This window comes from Haliotis rubra, unplaced genomic scaffold (assembly GCF_003918875.1).
Source record: "Haliotis rubra isolate DU_JTF1 unplaced genomic scaffold, ASM391887v1 Scf310, whole genome shotgun sequence".
Classification (NCBI taxonomy): Eukaryota; Metazoa; Mollusca; class Gastropoda; order Lepetellida; family Haliotidae; genus Haliotis; species Haliotis rubra.
Genome location: NW_025766981.1, coordinates 904,114 through 927,596, shown reverse-complemented (window position 1 = coordinate 927,596; position 23,483 = coordinate 904,114). Strand labels below are relative to the sequence as shown.

The window sequence follows — 23,483 nt, the reverse complement described above, 5'->3', positions numbered from 1 at the left end:
TCTGTGCCTCAGATGAGACCCTATGGTTAAATCTATCTAACACAGGTATTAAATCATCTATCAAACCAGGGATACTCTACTCCTATCAGTCTCCGTCAAACTCATCAATCAAATTTGGAAGAAGAATGGATTTTGCACAACGCCTCGTTACAGCTTGTTTCACTCTATATTTCTCTCCTTGTTGCTATATATGTGTTTTACTACAGTATGTACTAATAACATTGTTAGTTATTACCATGTTTGGTGTACAAATCTTGAAAAGTTCAGAATATATATAAAATATACATGTATTTATATATCTGACGATGTTTGTTCATTATTTCTGTGTCAGCCTTTTTTATGAATTATAACAGAAACTATGTTCATGTAATATGTTTGGTTATAACTAATTTTTGATAGTTAGGGTCTAATTGTCATTGATGTATTTCATTTGTATAGGAGATGTGCAATATTGTATTCAAAGGAATAAATGAATGAAGTTTATTTTGTTTGTGATCAACACCACCAGGATTGAAGACAAGACATAGCTACTTGTTATCATTGTTCTGACACAAGTGTAATGTTGGAGGAACTATTTGTTTTCTTCTCAAATCTAGTTACATTACATTCTAGCTAGCTTTGGGAAATAACTGATTGTGATTAGTCAGCCAGGGATTAAAATAATGATAACAGCACATGTAGATTACAAAATGCTGAGTTGTTATACTTTGTGAATTTTCAAAGAGTTTAGCAGTAAATTGTTAAGAACAAATACTATGAACATTGACCTGGAGAGTACACCACAAGTTATGTATAAAAATACCAGAGAACTTCATCTTCATTGCGTTATACATATTTTGTCATGTTACAATGGTGATAACATTCTTTTAATATACTAATGGGGCCCTTAAACCTTATCATAGAATTTAGTCAGTGACAGTATATAAGTTAATACTATTTAATTTTTTTATTTCATTTCATTTCATTTTATTTGCGTTTTTAGCCCCTGTGGTATAGTACTTACATATGTTAGTACCCGAAATGTTTTGTCTTTCATTTTTCATAAAACTGACAAAAATGTATAAGACGTGAATTTTGCTTGGGACATTGTAGTTATAATTAGGAAAGAATATAAGTAGATTTAATATGGCTTCTACATTTATCACTGCATTAGAACCTACTGTGACACTATTGACATATCAAACACGTCTGATCTGTGAACTGTCACCAGTTCGATCTGAGAGTTACCTCCCATCGGGCACCTGTCGAGGAAAGACTTGGTTCATTCTCACGCAAATTTACATTCTGAGTACACAAGAGCGTAAGCGCGACACAACAAATGGAACTCCTTGCAGTGTTCCCAGCGCTTCCTCCAAATAAGACCGCACTGAGCATCACTGTGGCGTAGAGTCGTGAGCTAAATATTAACACGCGCAAGATGTTTTGGTTATATAAGTCTGACTTGAAGAGAGAAACACACATATAGTGTCCGCCACAGGAGTAACTCATGAATAGGAAAATGGCTTCAGTAACAGGAACCATTATATGCCTGTTTAGGAATGACCTGAGAGTGCACGACAATGAGGTGAGAAATTAAAATTACCAACCTTGAACCCGATTGATCCGCTTACTGTTATTGCTAGGGTTTTATAATGTAATATCCTTTAATTGCTACATCACGACAAATTAATTAGTGCCGTTGATGTAATTACTTTCATAAATGTAATTTCAGAACTATTTCTTTTGTTTGTTGTCTAACACTGTACTCAGAAATATTCCAGCTATATGGTAGCGGTCTGTAAATAATCATGAAAATCAATCTACGCAATTGGAATATATTTTTATAATGACATGTGTACACCAAATCAGCGAGCCTGGCCACCTGATCCCATTTGCCATCTTTTACGACAAGCATGGGTTGCTGAAGACCAATTCTAACTAGAACTATTTCTGATGTGGCAGTAGGGTTATTAAATCTTAGCAAATGTTTGGCATGAAAACGTTTAAAATAGCATGTAAGTTGAACATAATCACGTGAATGGTCACTGCATGATTGAGCCTGATCCGTGTATTTGTAATTATTTAGCTGTCACTATAAATATTGTCACCATAGTTTGACATCAGGCTCTTAATTTGGTCATGACTTAAAATACAAGTTATAAGCTATAATTGGAAATTTCACAAGCACACGTAGTGTGTAAAGTGAAATTATAATTTCATTAGTAAACATAGTAGATGTGATATTGGCAAATTACCCATAAACCCTTCTTCATAAGGGACGAAATTAGAAAAGAACACAGAGTAAAGGAAAAACATTTAATCAGATCATACAGATCTATTGAATTTGAACTTCAAACGGAAAACCCTAGATGGGGTCAGTGTACTAAGTCATCCAGTGGAGCGCCCTCCTCTTCCTGGCCAGCTCGGCTGTGGTCCAGACCCACAGCACTCAACTGCAAGTAAAGAGCATAGCATTATCAGCTATGACTTGGTTGAATCACTCAGATCAATCCAAAACTGTAAAATATTAAAATCCATTAAGATTGACATAAATTCAAAGCGTTTCCTGGAATGAAGTTAAATCTTAGCAATGCAATAACTCTGAGAAATGCCAACAATCTAGGCAATTCAGGGTGCAGGAGACAGGGTAGGGAATATATCACATCTACTATGTTTACTAATGAAATTATAATTTCACTTTACACTCTCGTGTGCTTGTGAAATTTCAATTTCATGTCAAGCAAACATAGTAGATGTGATATTGGTGGATTCAAAGCCGGTAGTGTCAAGTATCTTTGACAAGCAGTTGCCACTGCTGATAGTATTTCTCAGATAGAAGGTTCTGAAAGTAGAGGCCTTGGTCAGTTTCCCAACTTCAAAATGTCTGTGACAGAAGCACCTTTGGCAAATGCCTTTGAAGCACTAGCTCCTCTGACAGAATGAGCTTTGTAGTGTGAAGTGTCAATACCATACAAAGCTCATAAGATTTGTCACCCATCTTGCAATACTTGGGGATGAAACCGGTTTATCTTGGGTTTCACATAGCTCAAGAGGCCAGACCTACATTCATCTCTCCAAGGTTCTGTATAGTTCTAAGTACACTCTAAGGCATCCGAACTACACAGAGTGCAGGGTCCTTCTCATAGGCACTGAAACTCAAGGGATGAGGTTTTGTTCCTGTCTTAGTCACCTTGGTTGGTTTAATCAGGGTAAATTCTACTTCAGTGCCCCTGTCTACCATGTGTCTGATATCCAGGGAAGATAACTGTGAAGACCTGCTAGCAGAGGTTAGCATCAGAAGCATTGTCAACTTCCCGACAAATAGATATTATCTTTCAATTTTTTCAAATATTGCAGCACCAAATCTACATCCCAGGCCACTGAGTATCTGGGCTGAGGAGGATTCTGATTAAACATCCCTGACATTAATTTCCTGACCAGTGGGTGCTGACCCACATTATAGCCCTCGATAGTGGGGTGAAAAGCAGACAAAGCTGATCTAGCTGTATTTATGGTCCTGTACTGACTATTCTCATGGTACAAGTGAGTGAGAAAGTCTAAGATAGACTCCACAGAGGCTGAAAAGGGATCAAAACCCCGTTGATTGCACCAGCCAGTCCACCTATTCCAGGAAGCATTGTAAGCGCCTTGTGTGCCAGGTCGCCATTGGCAGGAGAGCAGCTGTGTAGTCGCCTCTGAAATTCCTCTGGTCTTGATGCTACGCCTGAAACCTTCCATACCAAGTGCCAGAGTGTTGTTTTCTATCAGTGGATGAGGCAGGTTTTGCGGGGAGTTTAACAGATCCCTCATCTGTGGGAGGAGGATTGGCTTTGTGACCGCCATCTCCAAGAGGAGTGGATACCAGGACTGACCTTGCCACACTGGAGTTATTAAGACCAGCTCCGCTTTGTCCTTTCGGATCTTCCACAGACACCTGCCTATCAGTGAGAGCGGGGAAAGGCATAAGGAATCCCCTGGTTCCAATTCACTAGAAAGCATCTGTTGATTGTGCAAGGGGTCTGGCCTCCAGCTGCAGAAGCGGCTTCATTTGGAAAGTCAGTCTCGATGCAAAAGGTCCATTGAGAAGGGACCCAGTATCTGGTTGCATTGAGCAAAGATGATTGGATTGAGCATCCAATGCGCCGAGTCGTTGAAGTGGCGAGACTCCCAGTCCGCATGAATGTTCTCTACCCCTGGCAGATAGACTGCTGTTAAGAACAGAGCGGTTCTGGAGACAGAAACCCCATATCTGCTTTGTGATCTGCAACAGACTGACTGATTTTGTCCCCAAATCGGTTCACATAAGCCATGGCTGTCTGATTGTCCACTTGGACCAAAATAGATTGATCTTTGATCCCCTTGCAAAAGGTCAAGAGTGCCAGATGAATTACCTTCAGCTCTAGAACATTTATGTGCATACTCTGCTCTATCTCTGACCAGCGGCCTCCTGTTGATCTCTGGCTGTGTGTTGCTCCCCATCCCTTTTTGATGCATCTGTCTGGAGAATTACATCTGGATGAGCTGCCATGATTGGCTTCCCCGTTGAAATTGGTGAGGTTGGTCATCCACCACTTCAGTTCCTCCAGACAAACCGAAGGCAGTGTAATCATTGACTTCGTAACTCTGAGAACGCCAAAGCTCCCTGCTCAATGCATCTGCAGGTAGCGACAATGCAGTTGAAGCGGGTAAGATTGCTCTCATTGAAGCTGACAGTTTTCCTATCAAACTTGCCAGTTGTCGAGAATCTTACCTGTTTCTTTCTCATCATGTGACGACAGAGTTGCTACAATGTTCTCTACCTTCTCCTCTGGTAAGATCAGAGTACGATCCACCGTGTTTATCTGAAACCCCAGGAAAGTGATCGACTGGGTTGGTGACAGAACTGATTTCTTCCAGTTTATGACAAAGCCTAGGGACTGGAGGAGAAGATGAGGGTGTCCCTGTGTTGACTCAGCAGAATTCGGCGATTCAGCTATACACAAGATATCGTCCAGGTATATAATCAGCGGATGCCTGCTCGCCCGTGCCAAACTTACCACTGGTTAAGAAGTTTTGTGAATGCTCTTGGAGCTGGGGCAAGTCCAAATGGCATGCATCGGAACTGATACAGAACACCCTTCCAAGAGAAGCGGAGTAGCTTTTTCATGTGAGGGTGCCATTGGGACGCTTGAAGTAAGCATCCTTCAGATCCAGCTTGCAAAGGTAGTCCCCTTCTATGGATCAAGTCCCCTTAGAAGGTGTAGTCCTTCCAACTTGAAGTGTTTGTAAGGAATGTGAGCATTGAGGGCCTTGAGATTTATGATTGGCCTCTGCTCTCCATCCTTCTTGGGAACCATGAACATAGGACTTAGAAACTGATCCGAGACCATCGAAGCAGACTGGGGAACAACCTCTATCACATGTTTGCAAAGCATTGATTGGATCTCCTGGCTCAAGGCTAACTGTCTTGTGAGCTTTAGTTTTGGTTGAAACACGCGATTCTGAATAGGTTTTGACAACAGAGGAATCTGAAACCGAAACTGTCTGAAGTATCCATGGATCTGAAGTGATCTTTGCCAGTTTTTTAAAAAGTGTACCAGACTGACTCCCCTATGAGGGATTTCTTGTAAAACAGAAGATCCAGGGTTAGCTCTAGAATTGCTGGGATAACCTGTAGATGTAGCATTGAGGAAGGAGGAGCATTGTTGGAACAGAAGCGTTGCTGACATTTGACCCACCTGATATAAGAGAGTCTGCGATTCGACCGGACTGACCGGCTCTTCCTCTGCCTCTGGAAGAGTTGCCTCTGAAACCTCTGTTGAAGGAGGGCTTGATGTGGAATGTGCCCCAGCAGATTGTCTTCCTCCTGAGGGCATCTCTGAAAGGAGCTGTCTATCAGGGTGACTGGGCCCTTGGTGTCTGAAAGTAGGTCTCTGAGCTGAGCGTCTCTCAGCATCAAATATCAATTTGGCTTTGGTCTTCGTTTTACCTCCTTCAGCATGGCGTCATAAAAGGCATCTCCGAAGAGTCTGCCCTTAGCCTCTGACAAAGCTGTGTCATGCTTGAGAATGAGGCGTTTAGCCTTCTTGACATCCTTAGAAAGTTTAGCCAGAATGTTTAGCCTTCTGTTGTAATTCATGGAGACATTAGCCTGACCGATAAGACAGGTGGTTTTCTCTACCAATTCCAACAGCTCAAAGATGTCTAAATCGGGATTCACCTCTCGCGGATCTTATCAAAAGGTTATGCCACAGGTGACATAGAGGCCCCATGGAATTCAGAATCCGGCTTTTGAATAAATTGAAGGATTGGTCAAACTTTTTTCTCGAGCGACTTTCCCTTAGCCTCAAAGAGGTCGGTCAGATATGGATGCAGAGAAGGTGTCTGAAAACATTCCTCTGAAGGGACAGGGAGATCCTCTAGAATATTTTCTTCTAGTTTGGAATCCTGGCAGAAGACAGAAAAATTTCTCTGAGTCTGTCGAGAGAGGTATGCGGGGAGACACCATTCTGATGGGTCTTTGGCATCAGCTAACGAGAAGGGGCGTAATCATCGAAAGTCTCTGTTGTTCCTGTTTTATTGATTACCCGGTTTTGGACGAACGACCCTTTATCCCCACGTTGATTTGTAGCAGACTCAGCGTAGATTCGCCCCGAGCTTACATCGCCGAGGGGGAAGATTCTGAACCTGAATCTGACTCAAAGTCAGAAGCAGAAGCCACCCGCAAGAAATTCGAGTACGTTTGTGCTGATTAGAGTGGCTATCAACCCCAAGTCTCAAGCTTGTTGCCCGACCCGATGGTTGGGGTTGATGGGACTTGCCCAAACCATCCACGTGGTTTTTCGACATATCATCGGTTGCAGATGTATGCGCCTCTACGGGCACATTTTTCTGCTTAGGTATACCATCTAGGTCCTGTATGGACCCTTTGATGGAAGAAAAGTTATTCATACCAATCTATGCAAGTGAAAACGATCAAAACTTTCGGAATGGCCGGCTCACGTGTCTATCTACATTGAGGCCATGATGAAGAAGGGTTTATGGGTAATTTGCCAATATCACATCTACTATGTTTATGACATGAAATTTAAGTTGAAGTGTAACAAATCCTAAGATCGTTCATATAGATATGACATTCAAATATTTAACTCTTGCTCAAAGCCCCAAATGGTGGGAGTAATCAGTTAATGTTTGAACACATTTTTTTATATCATTGTATACCACATGGGTATTGTGTGAAGACAATTTCTGGTGTCCCCGCCATGATATTGCTAAAAGCGGCATAAAACCAAACTCACTCACTATATAAAACATTTCAAATTAAATAATAAGCGACAAAGGCACCATTAATGATAGTTATATAACTGTTTGTTATATGCATTTCAAATTAAATAAACGACAAGTGGCTGAGACGCATAAAACAGTCCTTTAGTTTGTCATAAGCATGTTTGTTATAAACATGGTTTACTGTATGCAACAGGCACTGCACTGGGCTATCAAGAATGGTACACATGTTTTGCCTTTGTACTGCTTCGACCCACGTCACTACAAAGGAACCTACCACTTCAACTTCCCCAAGACCGGCGCCAATAGATTCAAGTTTCTCCTGGAGAGTGTTGCCGATCTCAGACAGTCCCTGCAGAGTAAGGGGAGGTAACCGCTTACTGCTTTTACATTTGACAGTCAGTGTTTGCAGTTTTCATCTGTGTATTGTATTTGGAGCCAATAAGTATCTTCCTGCTCCAAGTTTACCCTATTAGACATCCAGTTCTTCTTCTACTACATTTGGCTGTGATGTACCGCTATATGAGTGAAAAAACTTGTAAATGTCATAAATTCTATAATACAGTAATGCACATTGTATTTAATATTGATCAGGGTGAATTTTGCTATGGTTGAGAGAGGTTGATATTTTATAATTCCACATGTGTTGGGTTCCCTTAAAGTGAACACACATACAAAGTATGTTATTTTTTTGTCGATGATGGTATCTTCCATCTTGTCAAGTAGTCTCCCCAAGATATCTGAAGTAAACAAAAGCTTTCCAAAGCATTGTAGTTATAGTCTACTTGGGGCGGTGGGGTAGTTTAGTGGTTAAAGCTTTGGCTCGTCACGCCGAAGACCCAGGTTCGAATCCCCGCATGGGTACTATGAGTGAAGCCCATTTCTGGTGTCCCCCGCCGTGATACATTGTATTGCTGGAATATTGCTAAAAGCGGCGTAAAACCAAACTCAGTCAGTCAGTATAGTCTACTTCTAGGGGCGGTGGGGTAGCCTAGTGGTTAAAGCATTCACTCATCATGCTGGAGAACTGGGTTCAATTCCCCACATTGGTACATTGTGTGAAATCCATTTCTGGTGTCCTCTGCTGTGATATTGCTGGAATATTGCTGAAAGCGGCATAAAAGCAAACTCACTCACTGATAGTCTACTTCTGAGAATAATTTTTCAAATACCTAATATTCACATCCTATATATACTAGCCACATAAAGAAACTCTGCATTGTCAAAATATTATCCCAGTTGATAAGTATGATAACAATGTCAAAGGTACATATAAACTTTAATGGAGGGATCATGAGACCATAACAAGTCGGGAGAATTTCAATTGAAAAGTCAATCACAATGACGTCACGAGTCCACAAGCAGGACGGGTCAAACGACCATGTCACAAGCTCAATAACGCGTATGTCCACCATCGGCATTGAGAACAGCAGTGCATCGACGACGCATAGAGCCTATCAAACGTGCAAGGAAGGCTTGTGGGATATCACGCCAGATTCTCTCAAGTTCTGTTGCAAGGTCAAGGACGTTATCTGGCGTAGACGTCGATCCATCTCGTCCCAAAGATGCTCTATCGTGGAGAGATCCGGTGAATTTGCAGGCCAAGGCAGTAAGTCAACGTTGTGGTGCAACCCTTTGCAGTATGAGGGCCGGCATTGTCCTGTTGGAATGTTAACCCAGGGCCATGACGTTGCAGAAAAGGAATTGCCACAGGTCGAAGAATGTGATCCCTGTAGCCCACACCAGTTAAGTTGCCCTGAACAATCACCAAAGGAGTTCTTTGGCGTGGTGTTATTCCATCCCAAATCATCACGGAACCAACATCAAAGCGATTCCTCTCCAAGACACAGGCCTGTGCATAACGTTCTCCCACGCGCCTATAGGCACGTTGACGTCCATCACTATGAGAAATGTAAACCTGGACTCATCTGTAACAACAACATTTCTCCACCAAAACATGGATCTGCGGACATGATTTCGGCACCACATTCGGCGAGCTTGTCGATGACGTTGTGTCAGGATAGGCCATATGGTGGGACGTTGTGGTCTGATCCCTGATGACGTAAACGTAGTCGAACTGTGTTGGGGTGGATACGGCGAAATCCTGGGATGGTTCAGGCAGTCATCACTGCAGTCTGAAACCTGTGGCGAAGATGGGTCACCCTTATCCATATGTCCTGTCTTGGCGTTGTTACACGTGGACATCCAGAACCTGGCCGATCGATGACGTCATTTGTGTTCTGGTAGTGTCTCACCAGTGCAGAAATGGTGTTCCGGTGGCAGTGGAAATGTGCAACCACTTGTCGTTGAGACATTCCCCCACGGACCATCCCAATGGCCTCATGACGTTGTGCAGACGTGAGCCTTGGCATGCTATGCGTTTCAATAGCCGTTTAATTTTTTGAACGATCGTAAGGGCAGGGGTTGAGCTTTGCAAAGTGACAGTATTGTGTGGCATTCTGTTTCTCTTTCCCGGAATGCACGTCTCAAAGACGAACCCACTGACGTCACGGAACGTGGCACGTGCATGCATGTTGGATACATGTCACTAATCTCTGAGTTTAAATCCTTATGTGTCTACACAGGTTTGATAAATTTAGATTTTAAATTTTTGTATGCACAGTTTCTTTATGTGCCTAGTATATATGATTTATGCATGAATTATGATGTCAGAATTCAATACCAAAATCTCCTTCCAATTTCTTTTTCAGTAACCTGATAGTTCGAGTAGGCAAACCAGAGGAAGTAGTTCCACAGCTGATAGAATGTGTTGGTAAAAATATGGTGCAAGGACTAGTCTACCAAGGGGAGGTAATTCCAGTAGAACATATTCCATTGTACCTCCTTACCAGCCTACAGAAGAGACAAACTTTTAAGTGTCATGCTTTCATTGCTGAATAGTTTAAACTTAGATCAAACTAAGCATGACCCATGGGCAACTGTGAAATTTCATATTTCATATTTTATGTACAGTAACGAGCAGAAAAAATGCGACTTTTCACAGATGTAGTTTCAAAATTTATTTACTGATAAATTCAGTTATATTTTTCATACATCCACTCTGGATACTGAAATTTACATTTATGCAAGTCAATAGTCTGTTAGTCCACCGTTTTTCTTGATGCACTGCTGAATACGGTGTCAATCAAATTGTCTATGTAGTCCTGGGGTAGGCCCACCCATATTTGACTGATGAGATTAGACCACTCAACGACACACTTCGGTTCCAACTTTTCTAATTTGTCCTTCATAATCTGCTACACATTTTCAATTGGGTTCAGGTCTGATGATGCCGCTGGAAATATCTGTAAGGTCACGTGACTCGTTTCAAACCAGTTACAGGTGTGTCTTAACTTGTGTAGAGGTGCATTGTCCTGTAAAAGTTTGAAAGGTATTCCACTCTGTCCTATATGGGATTCCACTATGCCTTCTTGTATAAGTTGACAGTACTTGCGTGAATCTATCCTTCCTGTAATAGTTAGCAGTGGCGTTACCCCGAGTTTGCCTATACCACCCCAAACCATGACACTGGGTGAGAACTTCAGAACCATTTTGCAGCTACGTCCACCTCTTGACCACCTTTTTGTGTGGTCCTATAAAACTGAAACTTTGATTCGTCTGTAAAAATCACATTTGAAAAGTCTGTACCTTGCATTTCCCTGCACCACTCGAGCCTTTTCTCCATATGTGCTGTTGTGATCAATGGAACTTTCTTCGGCACTCGCTTGACATATCCAGATTGCTTTAAAGATCTTCTGATTGTCCATTCTGATACCTTAGGGGTTCCTTGACTTGACGCCTTTACGGCAAGCTGTTTTGCAGGCAAGTTTGGGTGCGCACGATGTGGGATGCGCTGCGATCGTCATCTGTCATTTGCCCCAAGAGAGTACGACGTCGATCCAGCCTTCAGCTTCTGTCCCTAACCCTGCGTCAAATTTAGGTAAACAGAGGCCCGATGCAGTCCCGTCAGTTTCACAAGTCTAGTTACGGATGTAATACCTGCTTCATAATATGCCAAGAGTCGATTTCTGTTGTTTTGTAACGTCATGGCAAAGCTTCGGTATCGTCTGCTAGCAACGAGGTCACGTGATCATGCCATCCCTGAACCCAAGGGAGATAATTCTATACCAACCAGCTAAGCTACTGGCAGCTAGAAACAATGTATTTCGGCTCTTTTGATAGTAGGATCGAGTCTACAGAATAAAGTTTTTTGGTCGCATTTTTTCTGCTTGTTTCTATATATTTGTCGGCATACATTGCCATTAAGTAAGCAGTGTGGAGTATTTTTGTCTGCTTGGTGTTTCAGATTAACTTATTGTTCATGCAGTTGTTTTGTAGTTATCATTATTAGTTGAAATGAAATACAAGTCCTTTCCAGATTAAATTTGTCTCCTTTTAGTTATTAAGGTAAACGATTTTGCAAAGCATCTTGTGTTTATTCATTGGAATTTGTCTTCAAATTATGATTAGGTGACTGAAGAAGAGTTGACAGTTGAACAAGGCTTGAATAAAAAGTGTGGGGTCAAAGTTCATACAGTTTGGGGCCACACATTACATCATAAAGAAGATTTACCATTCAACCCCAAGAAGTAAGAAATTAATGTTGCACACATATGTATATCATGTTTATTAATATATGGATTTCAACTTGTTTGTTTTCAATGCATTAAAATAATGAAGACCATGGAACCCATTTGTCAACCCTTTTTAGATGGACCAGACACTCCAGTGATTGATATCATGAGCAACAATCCGTGTAATTAGTGTACATTGACATGCCCATGTGCCTGACCACCTGATCTGGCCCTTGTTCCACATACATCCATACATACATACTAACATTTGTATAGCGCCGATATCCAGCTCAGCTGCTCAAAGGTGCTTTGTTTTCCCCTCGTTCTCTGGATGTCAATCTCAACGGCACATTGTATTGTCAATCTCAACTCCCTGGGGACCATACAACTCTTGCAGCCACTAGGCGCACCGAGTTATTGTGGCATTCCCATCCTTAGGAGGTACCCATTCACAGCTGGGTGGACTGGGACACATAGTCACAGTACTTTGTCCAAGTTTACTGCATGTTGCTGTACCCGCAACTGGGTGTTTGCACGTATTCATGTGGCCACCATCTGGTCATATACCAACGGATTCGTGGGTTCTTTTAAGTACACAAGGGGTTGTGACAACTCTGAAACTAGTATGCACACAAAGTTGACTCCAAGGGTTTTACACCCGGTCACAGGTGGGCTCGATCCCGTCACCTCAAGCTGGCTGAGGTTGGTACTACATTAATTTTAATTATATGTCAAGTAAGGGGGTTAAGGTTACCGTAGTGCGAAGATTGTTTCGTGGTATGGGGCCCTGGCAGTCAAAGTAAACTTGATATTATTACACTGCCATACTGAGTCTAACACAACCTGGCAGAAGGTCGCGTCAGCTAACATTTGAGCGACCTATGACCGTCCAATCAAACGAGAGACGGCCGAACAGATTTAACCAATCAGACAACGACTACTTGTTAGGGTTCAGTGGGACTTACAAAACGGTTTTTGGATTTTCTCTTCCTTGGTTGCTGACACTGATCTATCAACAAACGAAAATCCGCATAAAACACAGATATTTGACATGCAGTACATACGCTTAGGGGTTTCTAATGACATGGTTTTTTATTTGCTTATATTTTCGCATGATGACATCCTTGAATATTGACAACAATGCTATTTTAAGCGACTGTTTACTCATTGTTTGTATCACTCAGAAGTGATCGTGTGGAAAATAGCATTCGGAATCATTCGAGTTTTTGAGGTAAAGGTTCAAACGGTATGTGCTAATGTTAACTTTCGCGATTTGGTAAGCTGTGGTCTGATTGGTCAGTCCAAAACGTTAGCTGACGCGACCTTCTATTAGGTTTTGTTAGACGAATAATACTGAGCCTAAGTTTACTTAGACCGGGGCCCTGGGGCCTGTTTCACAAAGCAATCGTAGCGCTGTTACTGTCATAAGTCTATGTTAAAGTTTTGGAGTACGATCACCTTAGCGCTACGATCACTTTGTGGTAGCTCCCTGGTTGCTTACAACAATGATAGGTTGCAGGGGTCCCCACAGTGAAGAACATCATGTATCATGTGATACAGTGTTGGTTTAATATAAACACATGACACAATTCAGTGTTCCAGATGTATACACACAGTTCAGGAAAAGAGTTGAAGAGCAGGCTCCAGTCAGATCTGTCATCCCTACCCCAGACAGGCTGAAACCTCTACCCCCAGGGATTGAGGAGGGCACGATCCCCACCCCTCATGATCTTGGTGTTCAAGGTCAGTATTTGACGTTAGGCCAGTGGCGTTTCTTTGGATTAAAATGCACTGCAACACATTATGCCTCACGTATTCATACTGAGTGGAACAGGTTTACATGGAGCACAGGTAATTCGGTACAAGAATGGATTGTTTGGTGATGTTTTCTGATAATGTGCAGTTGTTCCCATGTTCATTGCGATTTGTTTCGGTCACTAGTCAATCCCACCGATGATGGATAGTGTTGGGAATTGGTTAAAATCTCATAATTGATGATTGGTTCATTACAACTGATCAGTCATCGAAAATAATTTGTTAGCGTCATTTATGAAATTTGTTAATGCACATAAAAATAAGGAAAAGAACATGTAGTTCTTTTGGGGCTTTTTGGCAAAATTTCACATCTTTAAAGGATGACTAGTATGTTAGGAACATAAATTTCTTGGAGCCTTTAAGATAAATTCAATCATGACTTGAAACGAGCTTGTAGTGCTTATAAAATGTAACAGCCAAAACCAACCATGTGAAAAATATTGTTAATGAAAACAAGTGTTCCAAAATTGGTTGTGTTCGATTATGAGAAATTATGATCGATTGCTTGGTCGTTTAGTATCTACAACCAATCTTCGATTATTTCAATTAATCGGACCACCACTAATGATGGACATTGTGTTTTTTGGCAGTGGTCGACACTTCAAGTCTCTCTTGTCCACACATTTCTCAGCTTCATGTCCTGTAGAAACCCATACTGCTTCTGTCAATAGTTCCCAACATGATGTGGATCGAATATTGCTGAAAACTAATTTACTTACTTAATCGATATCTTTGCTGACACCATGGGTCGACTTTCTTGTTGTCAGGATAGAGTATGTCATACTGTGTAAAGTTTACAGCTGACATACTGTTAAATTTATAATATGTAGCCTTACCATGGAAACTTTATGTTCAGAATCAACAACAGACCCTAGGACAGCATTTCCCTTTGCTGGAGGGGAGACAACTGGTGTTGCAAGGCTACAGAACTACCTGTGGGACACAGACCATGTCGCCCAGTACAAGGAGACAAGGAATGGTATGATTGGTGCCGATTTCTCCACAAAGTTCTCACCATGGTAGGTGTCCATTTATAAACTTATCTACCACATCAGATTTCACTTGTAGAGTTACATCCCTTGGAACTGCCAGGAACCTCTTCCTATTATCATATATTTGAAACCCTGACTTGCCCATCCTGTGTTTGTCAGCCAAATTGTGCTGCAGTTTTTCGCCAGAAGATCAGTGAAGATCCGGGATAGAATTGGTCTTCGGTAACCCATGCTTGTTGTAACAGATGACTTACGGGATAGGTGGGCAGGCTCACTGGAATTGTTGACAGGTGATCGATGCTCATGATGTTGATCACTGGATTCTCTGGCCCAGACTCGCTTATTTACAGACAGCTGCCATATAGCTGGAATATTGCTGAGTGCGACAGCAAACAAACAAGTGTTTACTGCAGCATTACTCCCTACTAACTCATTTATCAGTGATAAACAGATGAACGTGTTATAAAATAATATGTCATGTTATGAAGTAATCATGTTGTGAATAATCGATCACACTAATGGATCTGTGAACTGTACCAAGTTGTGTATAAGGCCAGACCAATTTTATTTCTTGTTTTACGGATCAGCTGGTCGTATTTTTTCAAGAATAAGCAAAAAAATACAAATTAATTTTCCCCACTCAAAAAACAAAATCCTAATGTTCTTCTTGGCAAAAAATGAAAAAATGTAAACTTAAAAGATTTTTTTTTTCATTGTTTTTTTGCCCCATATACACTTCATAAATTGCTAAAAGTAAAATACTTTTAATATTTCAAAGGAATATTACTTTGATGATTTTATTTTTATTTTGTTTTTCCTCCTGCCTTTAGGTTTTCTGAGGACACAAATCCGTAAAACAAGAAATAAAATTTGTCCGGCCTTGTATATATTTACAGTGTATTCAAGTAGATTTACAAATATAATCAAAGTATATTATGTTTTATTCATTAACAAAACTGCATTATTGTCATGTTAATATAGTTAATCCTGTTAAATGAGATATTTAAGTTAAAAGCTTTATTCCATCTTTGCTTACTAATGTATATCAGTGGAAATGACACTATGATTATGGATCAGTCGGGATTGGCTTCCTCCAACAGTGAGAATTGTCTTGTGAATGTTGCAGGCTGGCCCATGGATGTGTTTCCCCTCGCTTCATCTACTCCGAGATTAAAAAGTACGAGGCGAAGCGTACTGCCAACCAGTCAACATATTGGGTCATATTTGAGCTCCTCTGGAGGGACTACTTTCGGTTTGTGGCTCTCAAATATGGAAACAAGATCTTTTTCAGTGGAGGTGAGTTGCCAGTGCAGGATCCTGTTCGCTCAGAACTTTTATTCATTTGTAAGAATGTACAGACTGCTTTTCCTCTAAAATTGAATTAGCCATCATGGCTCCTGGCCATCCGCCATCAACCAGCTCGTCAGAAATGTTAGTAACTTCAAAGTGCAATCTTATGTTAGTTTCTAGTGCTGTAGTGTGACCACTCTATATATTGGTCTTCCAACAGGCATACTGGGGAAGGACATACCATGGAAGAAAGACATGAGGCAGTTTGAAGCTTGGAAAAGTAAGTGCATGTACATGTATTAACATGTATACACTGGCAGCATTAAAGGTACCGGTAGTTATGGAGAATGGAAGACCTAAGATAACATGTGACCTTGAATTCCCTGATACTTGATACACTGCAATGGAATTCTCTTCATCGATATCACCAGCATAGAATCCTACCGAAATTCACATTTATGGTGTTCACCCGCCCTAGTGATGTTGCTGGAATATTGCTAAAATAGGCGAAAAACCAAACTCAGTCAGTCAGTCAGTCTTTGATCATGATCATCACCAGCACAGAATCCTACCATGGAATTCAATAGAAAGAATTTAAACCTCGGGCTTAAATACGGAAAATCACTTGTTCTAGTGATGAAATATTTTAACCATAAATGCTATATTTTGATAAATATTAAAAGAATCTGGTTTTTAAAAACTCTTTTATCAGGAAACTGGTCTATAAATTCAAAATTGAATGACCACATGGTTCAATTAAATGCAACTGCATGTACATCATAGGGGTTAAGATGATCAATTTTTGTCACTAATAACTGCCCTGTAAGTGGTGTCCAAAATGTTCTGTAAAAGTGATAAGCTCTCAGAAGCACTACTATAGTTGAAAACGAGGTTGGCCATGTGTTTGGAAAGGGACAACACTCTAAACACCAAAGAAGTAAATCCAAATTTAAGCTCACAGGCTTAAATTAGGAAAACAAATCCCGTATTTTAGCCCATGGGCTAAATTTCAGGTGGGCCTAAATATGGTAATTCCCGGTAATTGTGTTGTTTTGGACATATCTTGCAAAACTAAACAACTGAGTGTACAACATTTACACTCAGGCTGACAGAGAAATGAACTCTCAGACGCTAGTTGATATATATTATCCTTTGTAATACCATGGATTATGCCACAAATTTCAACAGGCAGATTTCAAGTTAGCTTAGCTTATGTGCACTGCAAAAATTAAATTTGCTGGGAAACGATCAACAAATAAATCAATACTGATGAAGATATCTCACACAGTTTCAAACATTAATTCAGAGAATTTTCTCTGACATGATTATTGTGCTAGTGACATGATTTTCAAACCAACATTTATCTCTTCTGCAACGAAAATACCGCTACAGAACTGTCCCACATAATCTTGAAATTGTTTGATTCCTCCAGCACTGTTTTCTGTGACAGGTGGCACTACCGGTGTTCCATACATCGATGCCAACATGCGAGAGCTGCTGGCTACTGGCTTTATGTCCAACAGGGGCAGACAGGTAGGCACCATCTACTACTACAAGAGATAATTGTCAATCATTACTGAAAACCTATCAGTTGCTCAATTCGTTACCATGCTGACCAGCTTTTCCCATATCATCAACAGTAAATAACAGATTATGCTGAGCAATTTTATGCTGACTGTAAATTAACTGAGTTTGATGGGCAACTAAGTGTATCTTGGATACATTTCAAATAATGTCATCATTTTAAAAATGTTCACTACAGGAAATAAGAATGATCAGGCAGCAGTTATTATGGTCGTTGTAGTTGAACCAAAATGTCCCTGTCTTAAAATTATTTTGCATTTTGAATGAATTTCATTCTAATGAGGCCAAAGATGCAATGAATATTATTGATAGTTCAATTGCACAAGGAGGCTTTTTTCTCATTCTAATTACCAGTAAGCACTTTCATTATGCAGAATGTCGCAAGTTTCTTGACGAAGGATTTGAAACTAGACTGGAGACTGGGTGCCGAGTGGTTTGAATCCATGTTGGTAAGTTCTACGTGCAGCCTGCTAGTAAGGCATTGGTGTTAGTATCCATACAGACAGAATAGAGATATTGTTCCTGCAGATAAAGGTAGCCTGGTGGTCTTGAAGGACAAGTTAACTTATGTCAAGTTTGAATGCCATCATCAAGATTCATAGAAAGTATTTACATGTCAAAGCAATAGTAAGACTGACTCACTCACTCACTGACTCACTCAGGGGCTGTGGGGTAGCCTAGTGTTGGCTTGTCACGCCGAAGACCCGGGTTCAATTCCCCACATGGGTACAATGTTTGAAGCCCATTTCTGTTGTCCCCCACCATGATATTGCTGGAATATTGCTAAAAGCGGCGTAAAACCACACTCACTCACTCACTCAAGCACTCACGGGTGGTGGGGGTAGCCTAGTGGATAAAGCGTGCGCTCATCACGCTGAAGACCCGGGTTCGATTCCCCACATGGGTACAGTGTGTTAAGCCCATTTCTGGTGTCCCCAGCCGTGATGTTGCTGGAATGTTGCTAAAAGCGGCGTAAAACTAAACTCACTCACTCACCAACATACTTAATTAACATGTATAAATGATGCCATCATTGTAAGTGAAATATACTATTTTCACTGTTGATGGCGAAGATGAAAGGACGTAGCCAGCTTGCGCATGGGTGCTGACTTTTGGCCTACCACTTTTAGACGTGTCCCTTGACCAAGTTCCACTTGACACATTATGTTATTGGAATCTACTTTCTTCAATACTCATATATTATATGGTGTCAATGTAATTCATTGTATTTCAGATAGACCATGATGTATGCAGTAACTATGGCAACTGGTTGTACAGTGCAGGTATTGGTAATGACCCTCGTCAGGATCGCAAGTTCAACATCGTCAAGCAGGGCTTGGATTATGATGCTCAGGTGAGGAATAACAACACCAACCTTCAAGGATGAAGGATCCATCTAGCCATAGTTCAGACAATATTAACTGAGGTTAAGAATCCTGGGCGGTGGGTAGCCTAGTGGTTAAACCGTTTGCCCGTCACGCTGAAGACCCGGGTTCGATTCCCCACATGCGTACAATGTGTGAAGAACATTTTTGGTGTCCAAAGCGGTGATATTTTTTCGTATGTTGCTAAAGGCGACTAAAAACTACAATTTGAGTTCACAGCTATCTTTAGCATTGCCTGCTTTAAATAAATAAGAAACTATGACTGCAAATTGTTCCGTGGGAATATATCCTAGCAGAATGGGCATGTAATATGCCAATTTACACTTGTCAGAGGGGTACACAAAGTATGTGATTTAGACACAGTTGGTGGACATCCATAAGAGGGAAGCTGTGGTGGTTTAGTGGGTTAGATTGCTGAATTCGTGTGCTGGCAATTAGGTGGATTCAAATCACAGATGGCACTCAACCTGAAAACTACTCGATTCTGTAGTGCACTGGGAAAGTTTAATCTGGCCAAATAAAAAAAAATGTTGTGGTTCCGATTACACCTCTTTAAAAGTTAGGGTAGGTAGGTAGGAATTTATTTTTTTACATATTTTTTTAGAAGGAAAGTAAAACTAATAACACATGTATCAATGTGTAATTGTTTATTCAATCAAGTTTGCGGCCATCATGTTGACTTTCTCTATCAGAATGACCGATATCTGTCAGTGCCGGGAAAAACAATAGTATCTGAAAGCTTATTTTATTCAGTCCGCTTAAAAAAAAAATAAGGTCGGCACCAGAATTCAAGGGTCGGTCGGGTAATCGGAACCACAACATGTTTTTTAGGCCTCTCAAATATAACATGTTGCATTTGACCACTTTCTGAAAGGCATGGTGTATTCAGAGCATGTAGTACCCTTTATAATCAAGAGAGCATGTTTAATATGTTTTGAGTACAGAAAGATAGTGTTGTGTTTCAGGGTGACTATGTCCGCCTCTGGGTGCCGGAGCTGTCGAAGGTGACAGGGGGTGACGTACACACCGTCTGGGCCCTCAGTAATACAGTACTGTCTCACGCAGAGGTTTCACTGGGAGAAACATATCCGAAACCACTCTTGGTGGCACCAGAATGGGGCAGACATAGTGCCAAATCAGTAAGTTGTTGAATCAGCTGAATCCTAAGTCCAGGCAGGACATTATCAGTTCCCTGTGCATTACTTTCCCTGGTATAAATGGAAATGTTGTTGAAGTGTTACCATACTCATATGCCACTGACTGCCTCAGTGGTATAGTGGTTAGAGCGTCCGCCTGGAGGGCGGAAGGTCGCTGGTTCGATCCCCGACCGCGTCATACGAAAAGACGTTAAAATATGGTACTTGTTGGTCCCTGCCTGGCGCTCAGCGTTAATGGGTACATCAAGGACTGGTCGGCTCGGAGTCAGTATAATGTGTCAGTATAATGTGTCTGAGTGGGGTATTCATGCTTCACTGCGGCATGGTATCTCAGTGGGCTAGCACTATAAAACCAGCTTCAGTCTGGGCTAGTCCAAGCAGTCGCACATCACATACACAAGCATGCACGTCGTCATATGAGGGAAATAGTCTCAAGCATGACGTTAAACCCAATTCACCTCACCTCACCTCATATGCCACTCTACAGCTAATCCTCGTGGATACTTTGGGTCATACTTGGTTCCAGCAACGTGTGTTGGTTGAAAGAGGTAACCAAATGTATGAAGTGATCAGATCAAATGATTCATGGACAATGTCAGTCAATGGTGTGTCAGAACTGGTCATATCCAGTATCTTGTCGTGAAGATCCGGGTTACTAAACACAATGTCAGTCAATGGGATTGTCTCCTAAGATTGAAGATCCGGGTTGAAGATCCAGTAACCCATGGTTAGAACTGGTCGGTGTGAAGATCCGGGTTAGAACTGGTCTTCAGTAACCCATGCTTGTCTCTCGTGAAGATCTGGGTTAGAACTGGTCTTCAGTAACCCATGCTTGTCTCTCGTGAAGATCCGGGTTAGAACTGGTCTTCAGTAACCCATGCTTGTCTCTCGTGAAGATCTGGGTTAGAACTGGTCTTCAGTAACCCATGCTTGTCTCGTTAGAAGATTCGTGAAGGGTTAGAACTGGTCTTCAGTAACCCATGCTTGTCTAACCCATGCTTGTCTTCGTGAAGATGGGTTAGAAGTGGTCTTCAGGGTTAGAACTGGTCTTCAGTAACCCATGCTTGTCTCTCGTGAAGATCCGGGTTAGAACTGGTCTTCAGTAACCCATGCTTGTCTCGTGAAGATCCGGGTTAGAACTGGTCTTCAGTAACCCATGCTTGTCTCTCGTGAAGATCCGGGTTAGAACTGGTCTTCAGTAACCCATGCTTGTCTCTCTGGTTGAAGATCGTGTGGAGATCGGGTTAGAACTGGTCTTCAGTAACCCATGCTTGTCTCGTGAAGATCCGGGTTGGAACTGGTCTTCAGTAACCCATGCTTGTCTCGTGAAGATCCGGGTTAGAACTGGTCTTCAGTAACCCATGCTTGTCTCTCGTGAAGATCCGGGTTAGAACTGGTCTTCAGTAACCCATGCTTGTCATGAAGAAGAAGGCATGAAGATCAGGTTAGAACTGGTCTTCAGTAACCCATGCTTGTCTATCGTGAAGATCCGGGTTAGAACTGGTCTTCAGTAACCCATGCTAGTCATAAGAGGCGACTACCAGGATCGGGTGGTCAGGCTCGCTGACTTGGTTGACATATGCCATCGCATCCCAATTGTGTAGATCGATGTTTATGCTGTTGATCACTGGGTTGTCTGGTCCAGACTCGAGTATTCAGTGTTCCGCCATATAGCTGGAATATTGCTGAGAGCGGCATCAAATTTTTATTTGAAGCAATGAACTCCACCGCATCAGACATATTAGTTGATGATACTCCCTTTGGGGTTTTAGATGCAAGGTTCTCTCAGTCACAGGCTGTATAAAATATGCACATAAAAAAATAGCCTCTCTATAATGTCTACTTTTAAAACTTTGAATTTATTTGTTTTTTGAAATACAGAAATCAGCTTTTTGTAATACTGAAAATTTCGATGCCTGGTTAACCGATTTAAAAGTTCACCTGATGCCACCTCCCAGGGAGACCTGGGACCTTTGTGTAGAGTGCAGCGTTAAACAACCAACCAAACAATGGATTGTTTTGTCCATGTTCCCTGTTTAAATGCTGCTGTCATATTGTAGTAGTGTATTAAACAATATACAAATAAAACAAACACTTCAGCTATCTATGGTCATGTGAAGGTCACAAACCTTGGTTGTTTCAGCGTGGCCGGCCTCAGGGGAAAGGAGACAAGCCACAACGGAATCGAGGGATTGACTTCTATTTTAAGAGCAGCTGAAGCAAGTGAACAAAAGCACTACATTTTCTGCATTTATTTCACTCAGGGAAGATTGGCTGTTTCGTGAAGATGCAACAGATATTTGCAACATCATTCACAGACCAGGAACACTTGGGCAAGCCTGGCTATGTACTATGTATGATGTTAAAATACAGTTTTGTTATTCTTGGTAGCTGACATACACAGGGCATCCTCATTTGGTGAATTGTCATTGTATTTCATGTTATTATCCCCGGCATGTAATGCGGGGGGATATAGTCGACGCCTCGTCCGTCCGTCCGTAATCATTTTGTTTCAGGAGCATAACTCAAGAACTGTTTAATATTTTTCAACAAAACTTGGTAGATACATCAAACAGAACCTAAAGTGGTGCCTTTTGCTATTCACAGATTTTTGGCATTTTTATTTTTTTTGGTTTCCATGGAAACGATTTGAACTTAGTCTCAAAAGGAGGAGTGACCTTCGTTTCCGGGGCACAACTCGAAAACCATTCAGTATCTTTCTTCAAGACTTGGTAGATATATCAAACATAAGCCAAAGTGCCTTTTGCTATTTGCAGATTTTTGGCATTTTTATTTTTCTTGGTTTCCATGGAAACGTTTCGGACTTAGTCTCAAAAAGGAGGGATTGGTTTTGTTTCTGGAGCACAACTCAAAAACCGTTCAATATTTTTCAACAAAACTTGGTAGATATATCAAACAGAACCTAAAGTGGTGCCTTTTGCTATTTACAGATTTTTGGCATTTATATCTTTCTTGGTTTCCATGGAAACGTTTTGGACTTAGTCTCAAAAGGGAGGGGTGGACTTCGTTTCCGGAGCATGACTCGAAAACTTCTTAATATCTCTAAGCAAAACTTGGCAGATATGTGAGGCAGATCCCAAAATGGTGCCTTTTGCTATTTGCAGATTTTTGGCATTTGTATTTTTCCCGATTTCCATGGAAACTATTCGGACTCAAAAGGGAGAGATGGCCTTCGATTCCCTAGCACAACTCGAAAACTGATCAAATTCTTTCAGCAAAAATTAGTAGTTATATCAAACAGAACCTAAAGTGTAACCTTTTGCTATTTACAGATTTTTTGCATTTATATTTCTCATGATTTCCATGCAAACGATTTGGACTTAGTTTAAAATAAGTCAAGCTGGACTTTCAGTAACTGTCAGATGATTCGTTCTTTCAAATATGTGGGGGCCGGGGATATGTCATCTTCTGATGACTTTTGTT

General features: G+C 41.2%; 1 protein-coding gene across 1 annotated transcript; it reads left to right on the top strand.

The window, feature by feature from the left end:
- The first annotated feature begins 83 nt into the window (after positions 1-83).
- Positions 84-22,569, top strand: LOC124283190 (cryptochrome DASH-like). Its single transcript, XM_046719222.1, has 13 exons — positions 84-1,564; positions 7,439-7,611; positions 9,954-10,053; positions 11,713-11,831; positions 13,411-13,559; positions 14,488-14,650; positions 15,750-15,919; positions 16,134-16,193; positions 17,364-17,446; positions 17,872-17,946; positions 18,732-18,851; positions 19,848-20,021; positions 22,183-22,569. The coding sequence occupies exons 1-13, from the start codon at positions 1,487-1,489 to the stop codon at positions 22,255-22,257; spliced, it is 1,539 nt and encodes a 512-aa protein (XP_046575178.1). The 5' UTR covers positions 84-1,486; the 3' UTR covers positions 22,258-22,569.
- Positions 22,570-23,483: the final 914 nt, after the last annotated feature.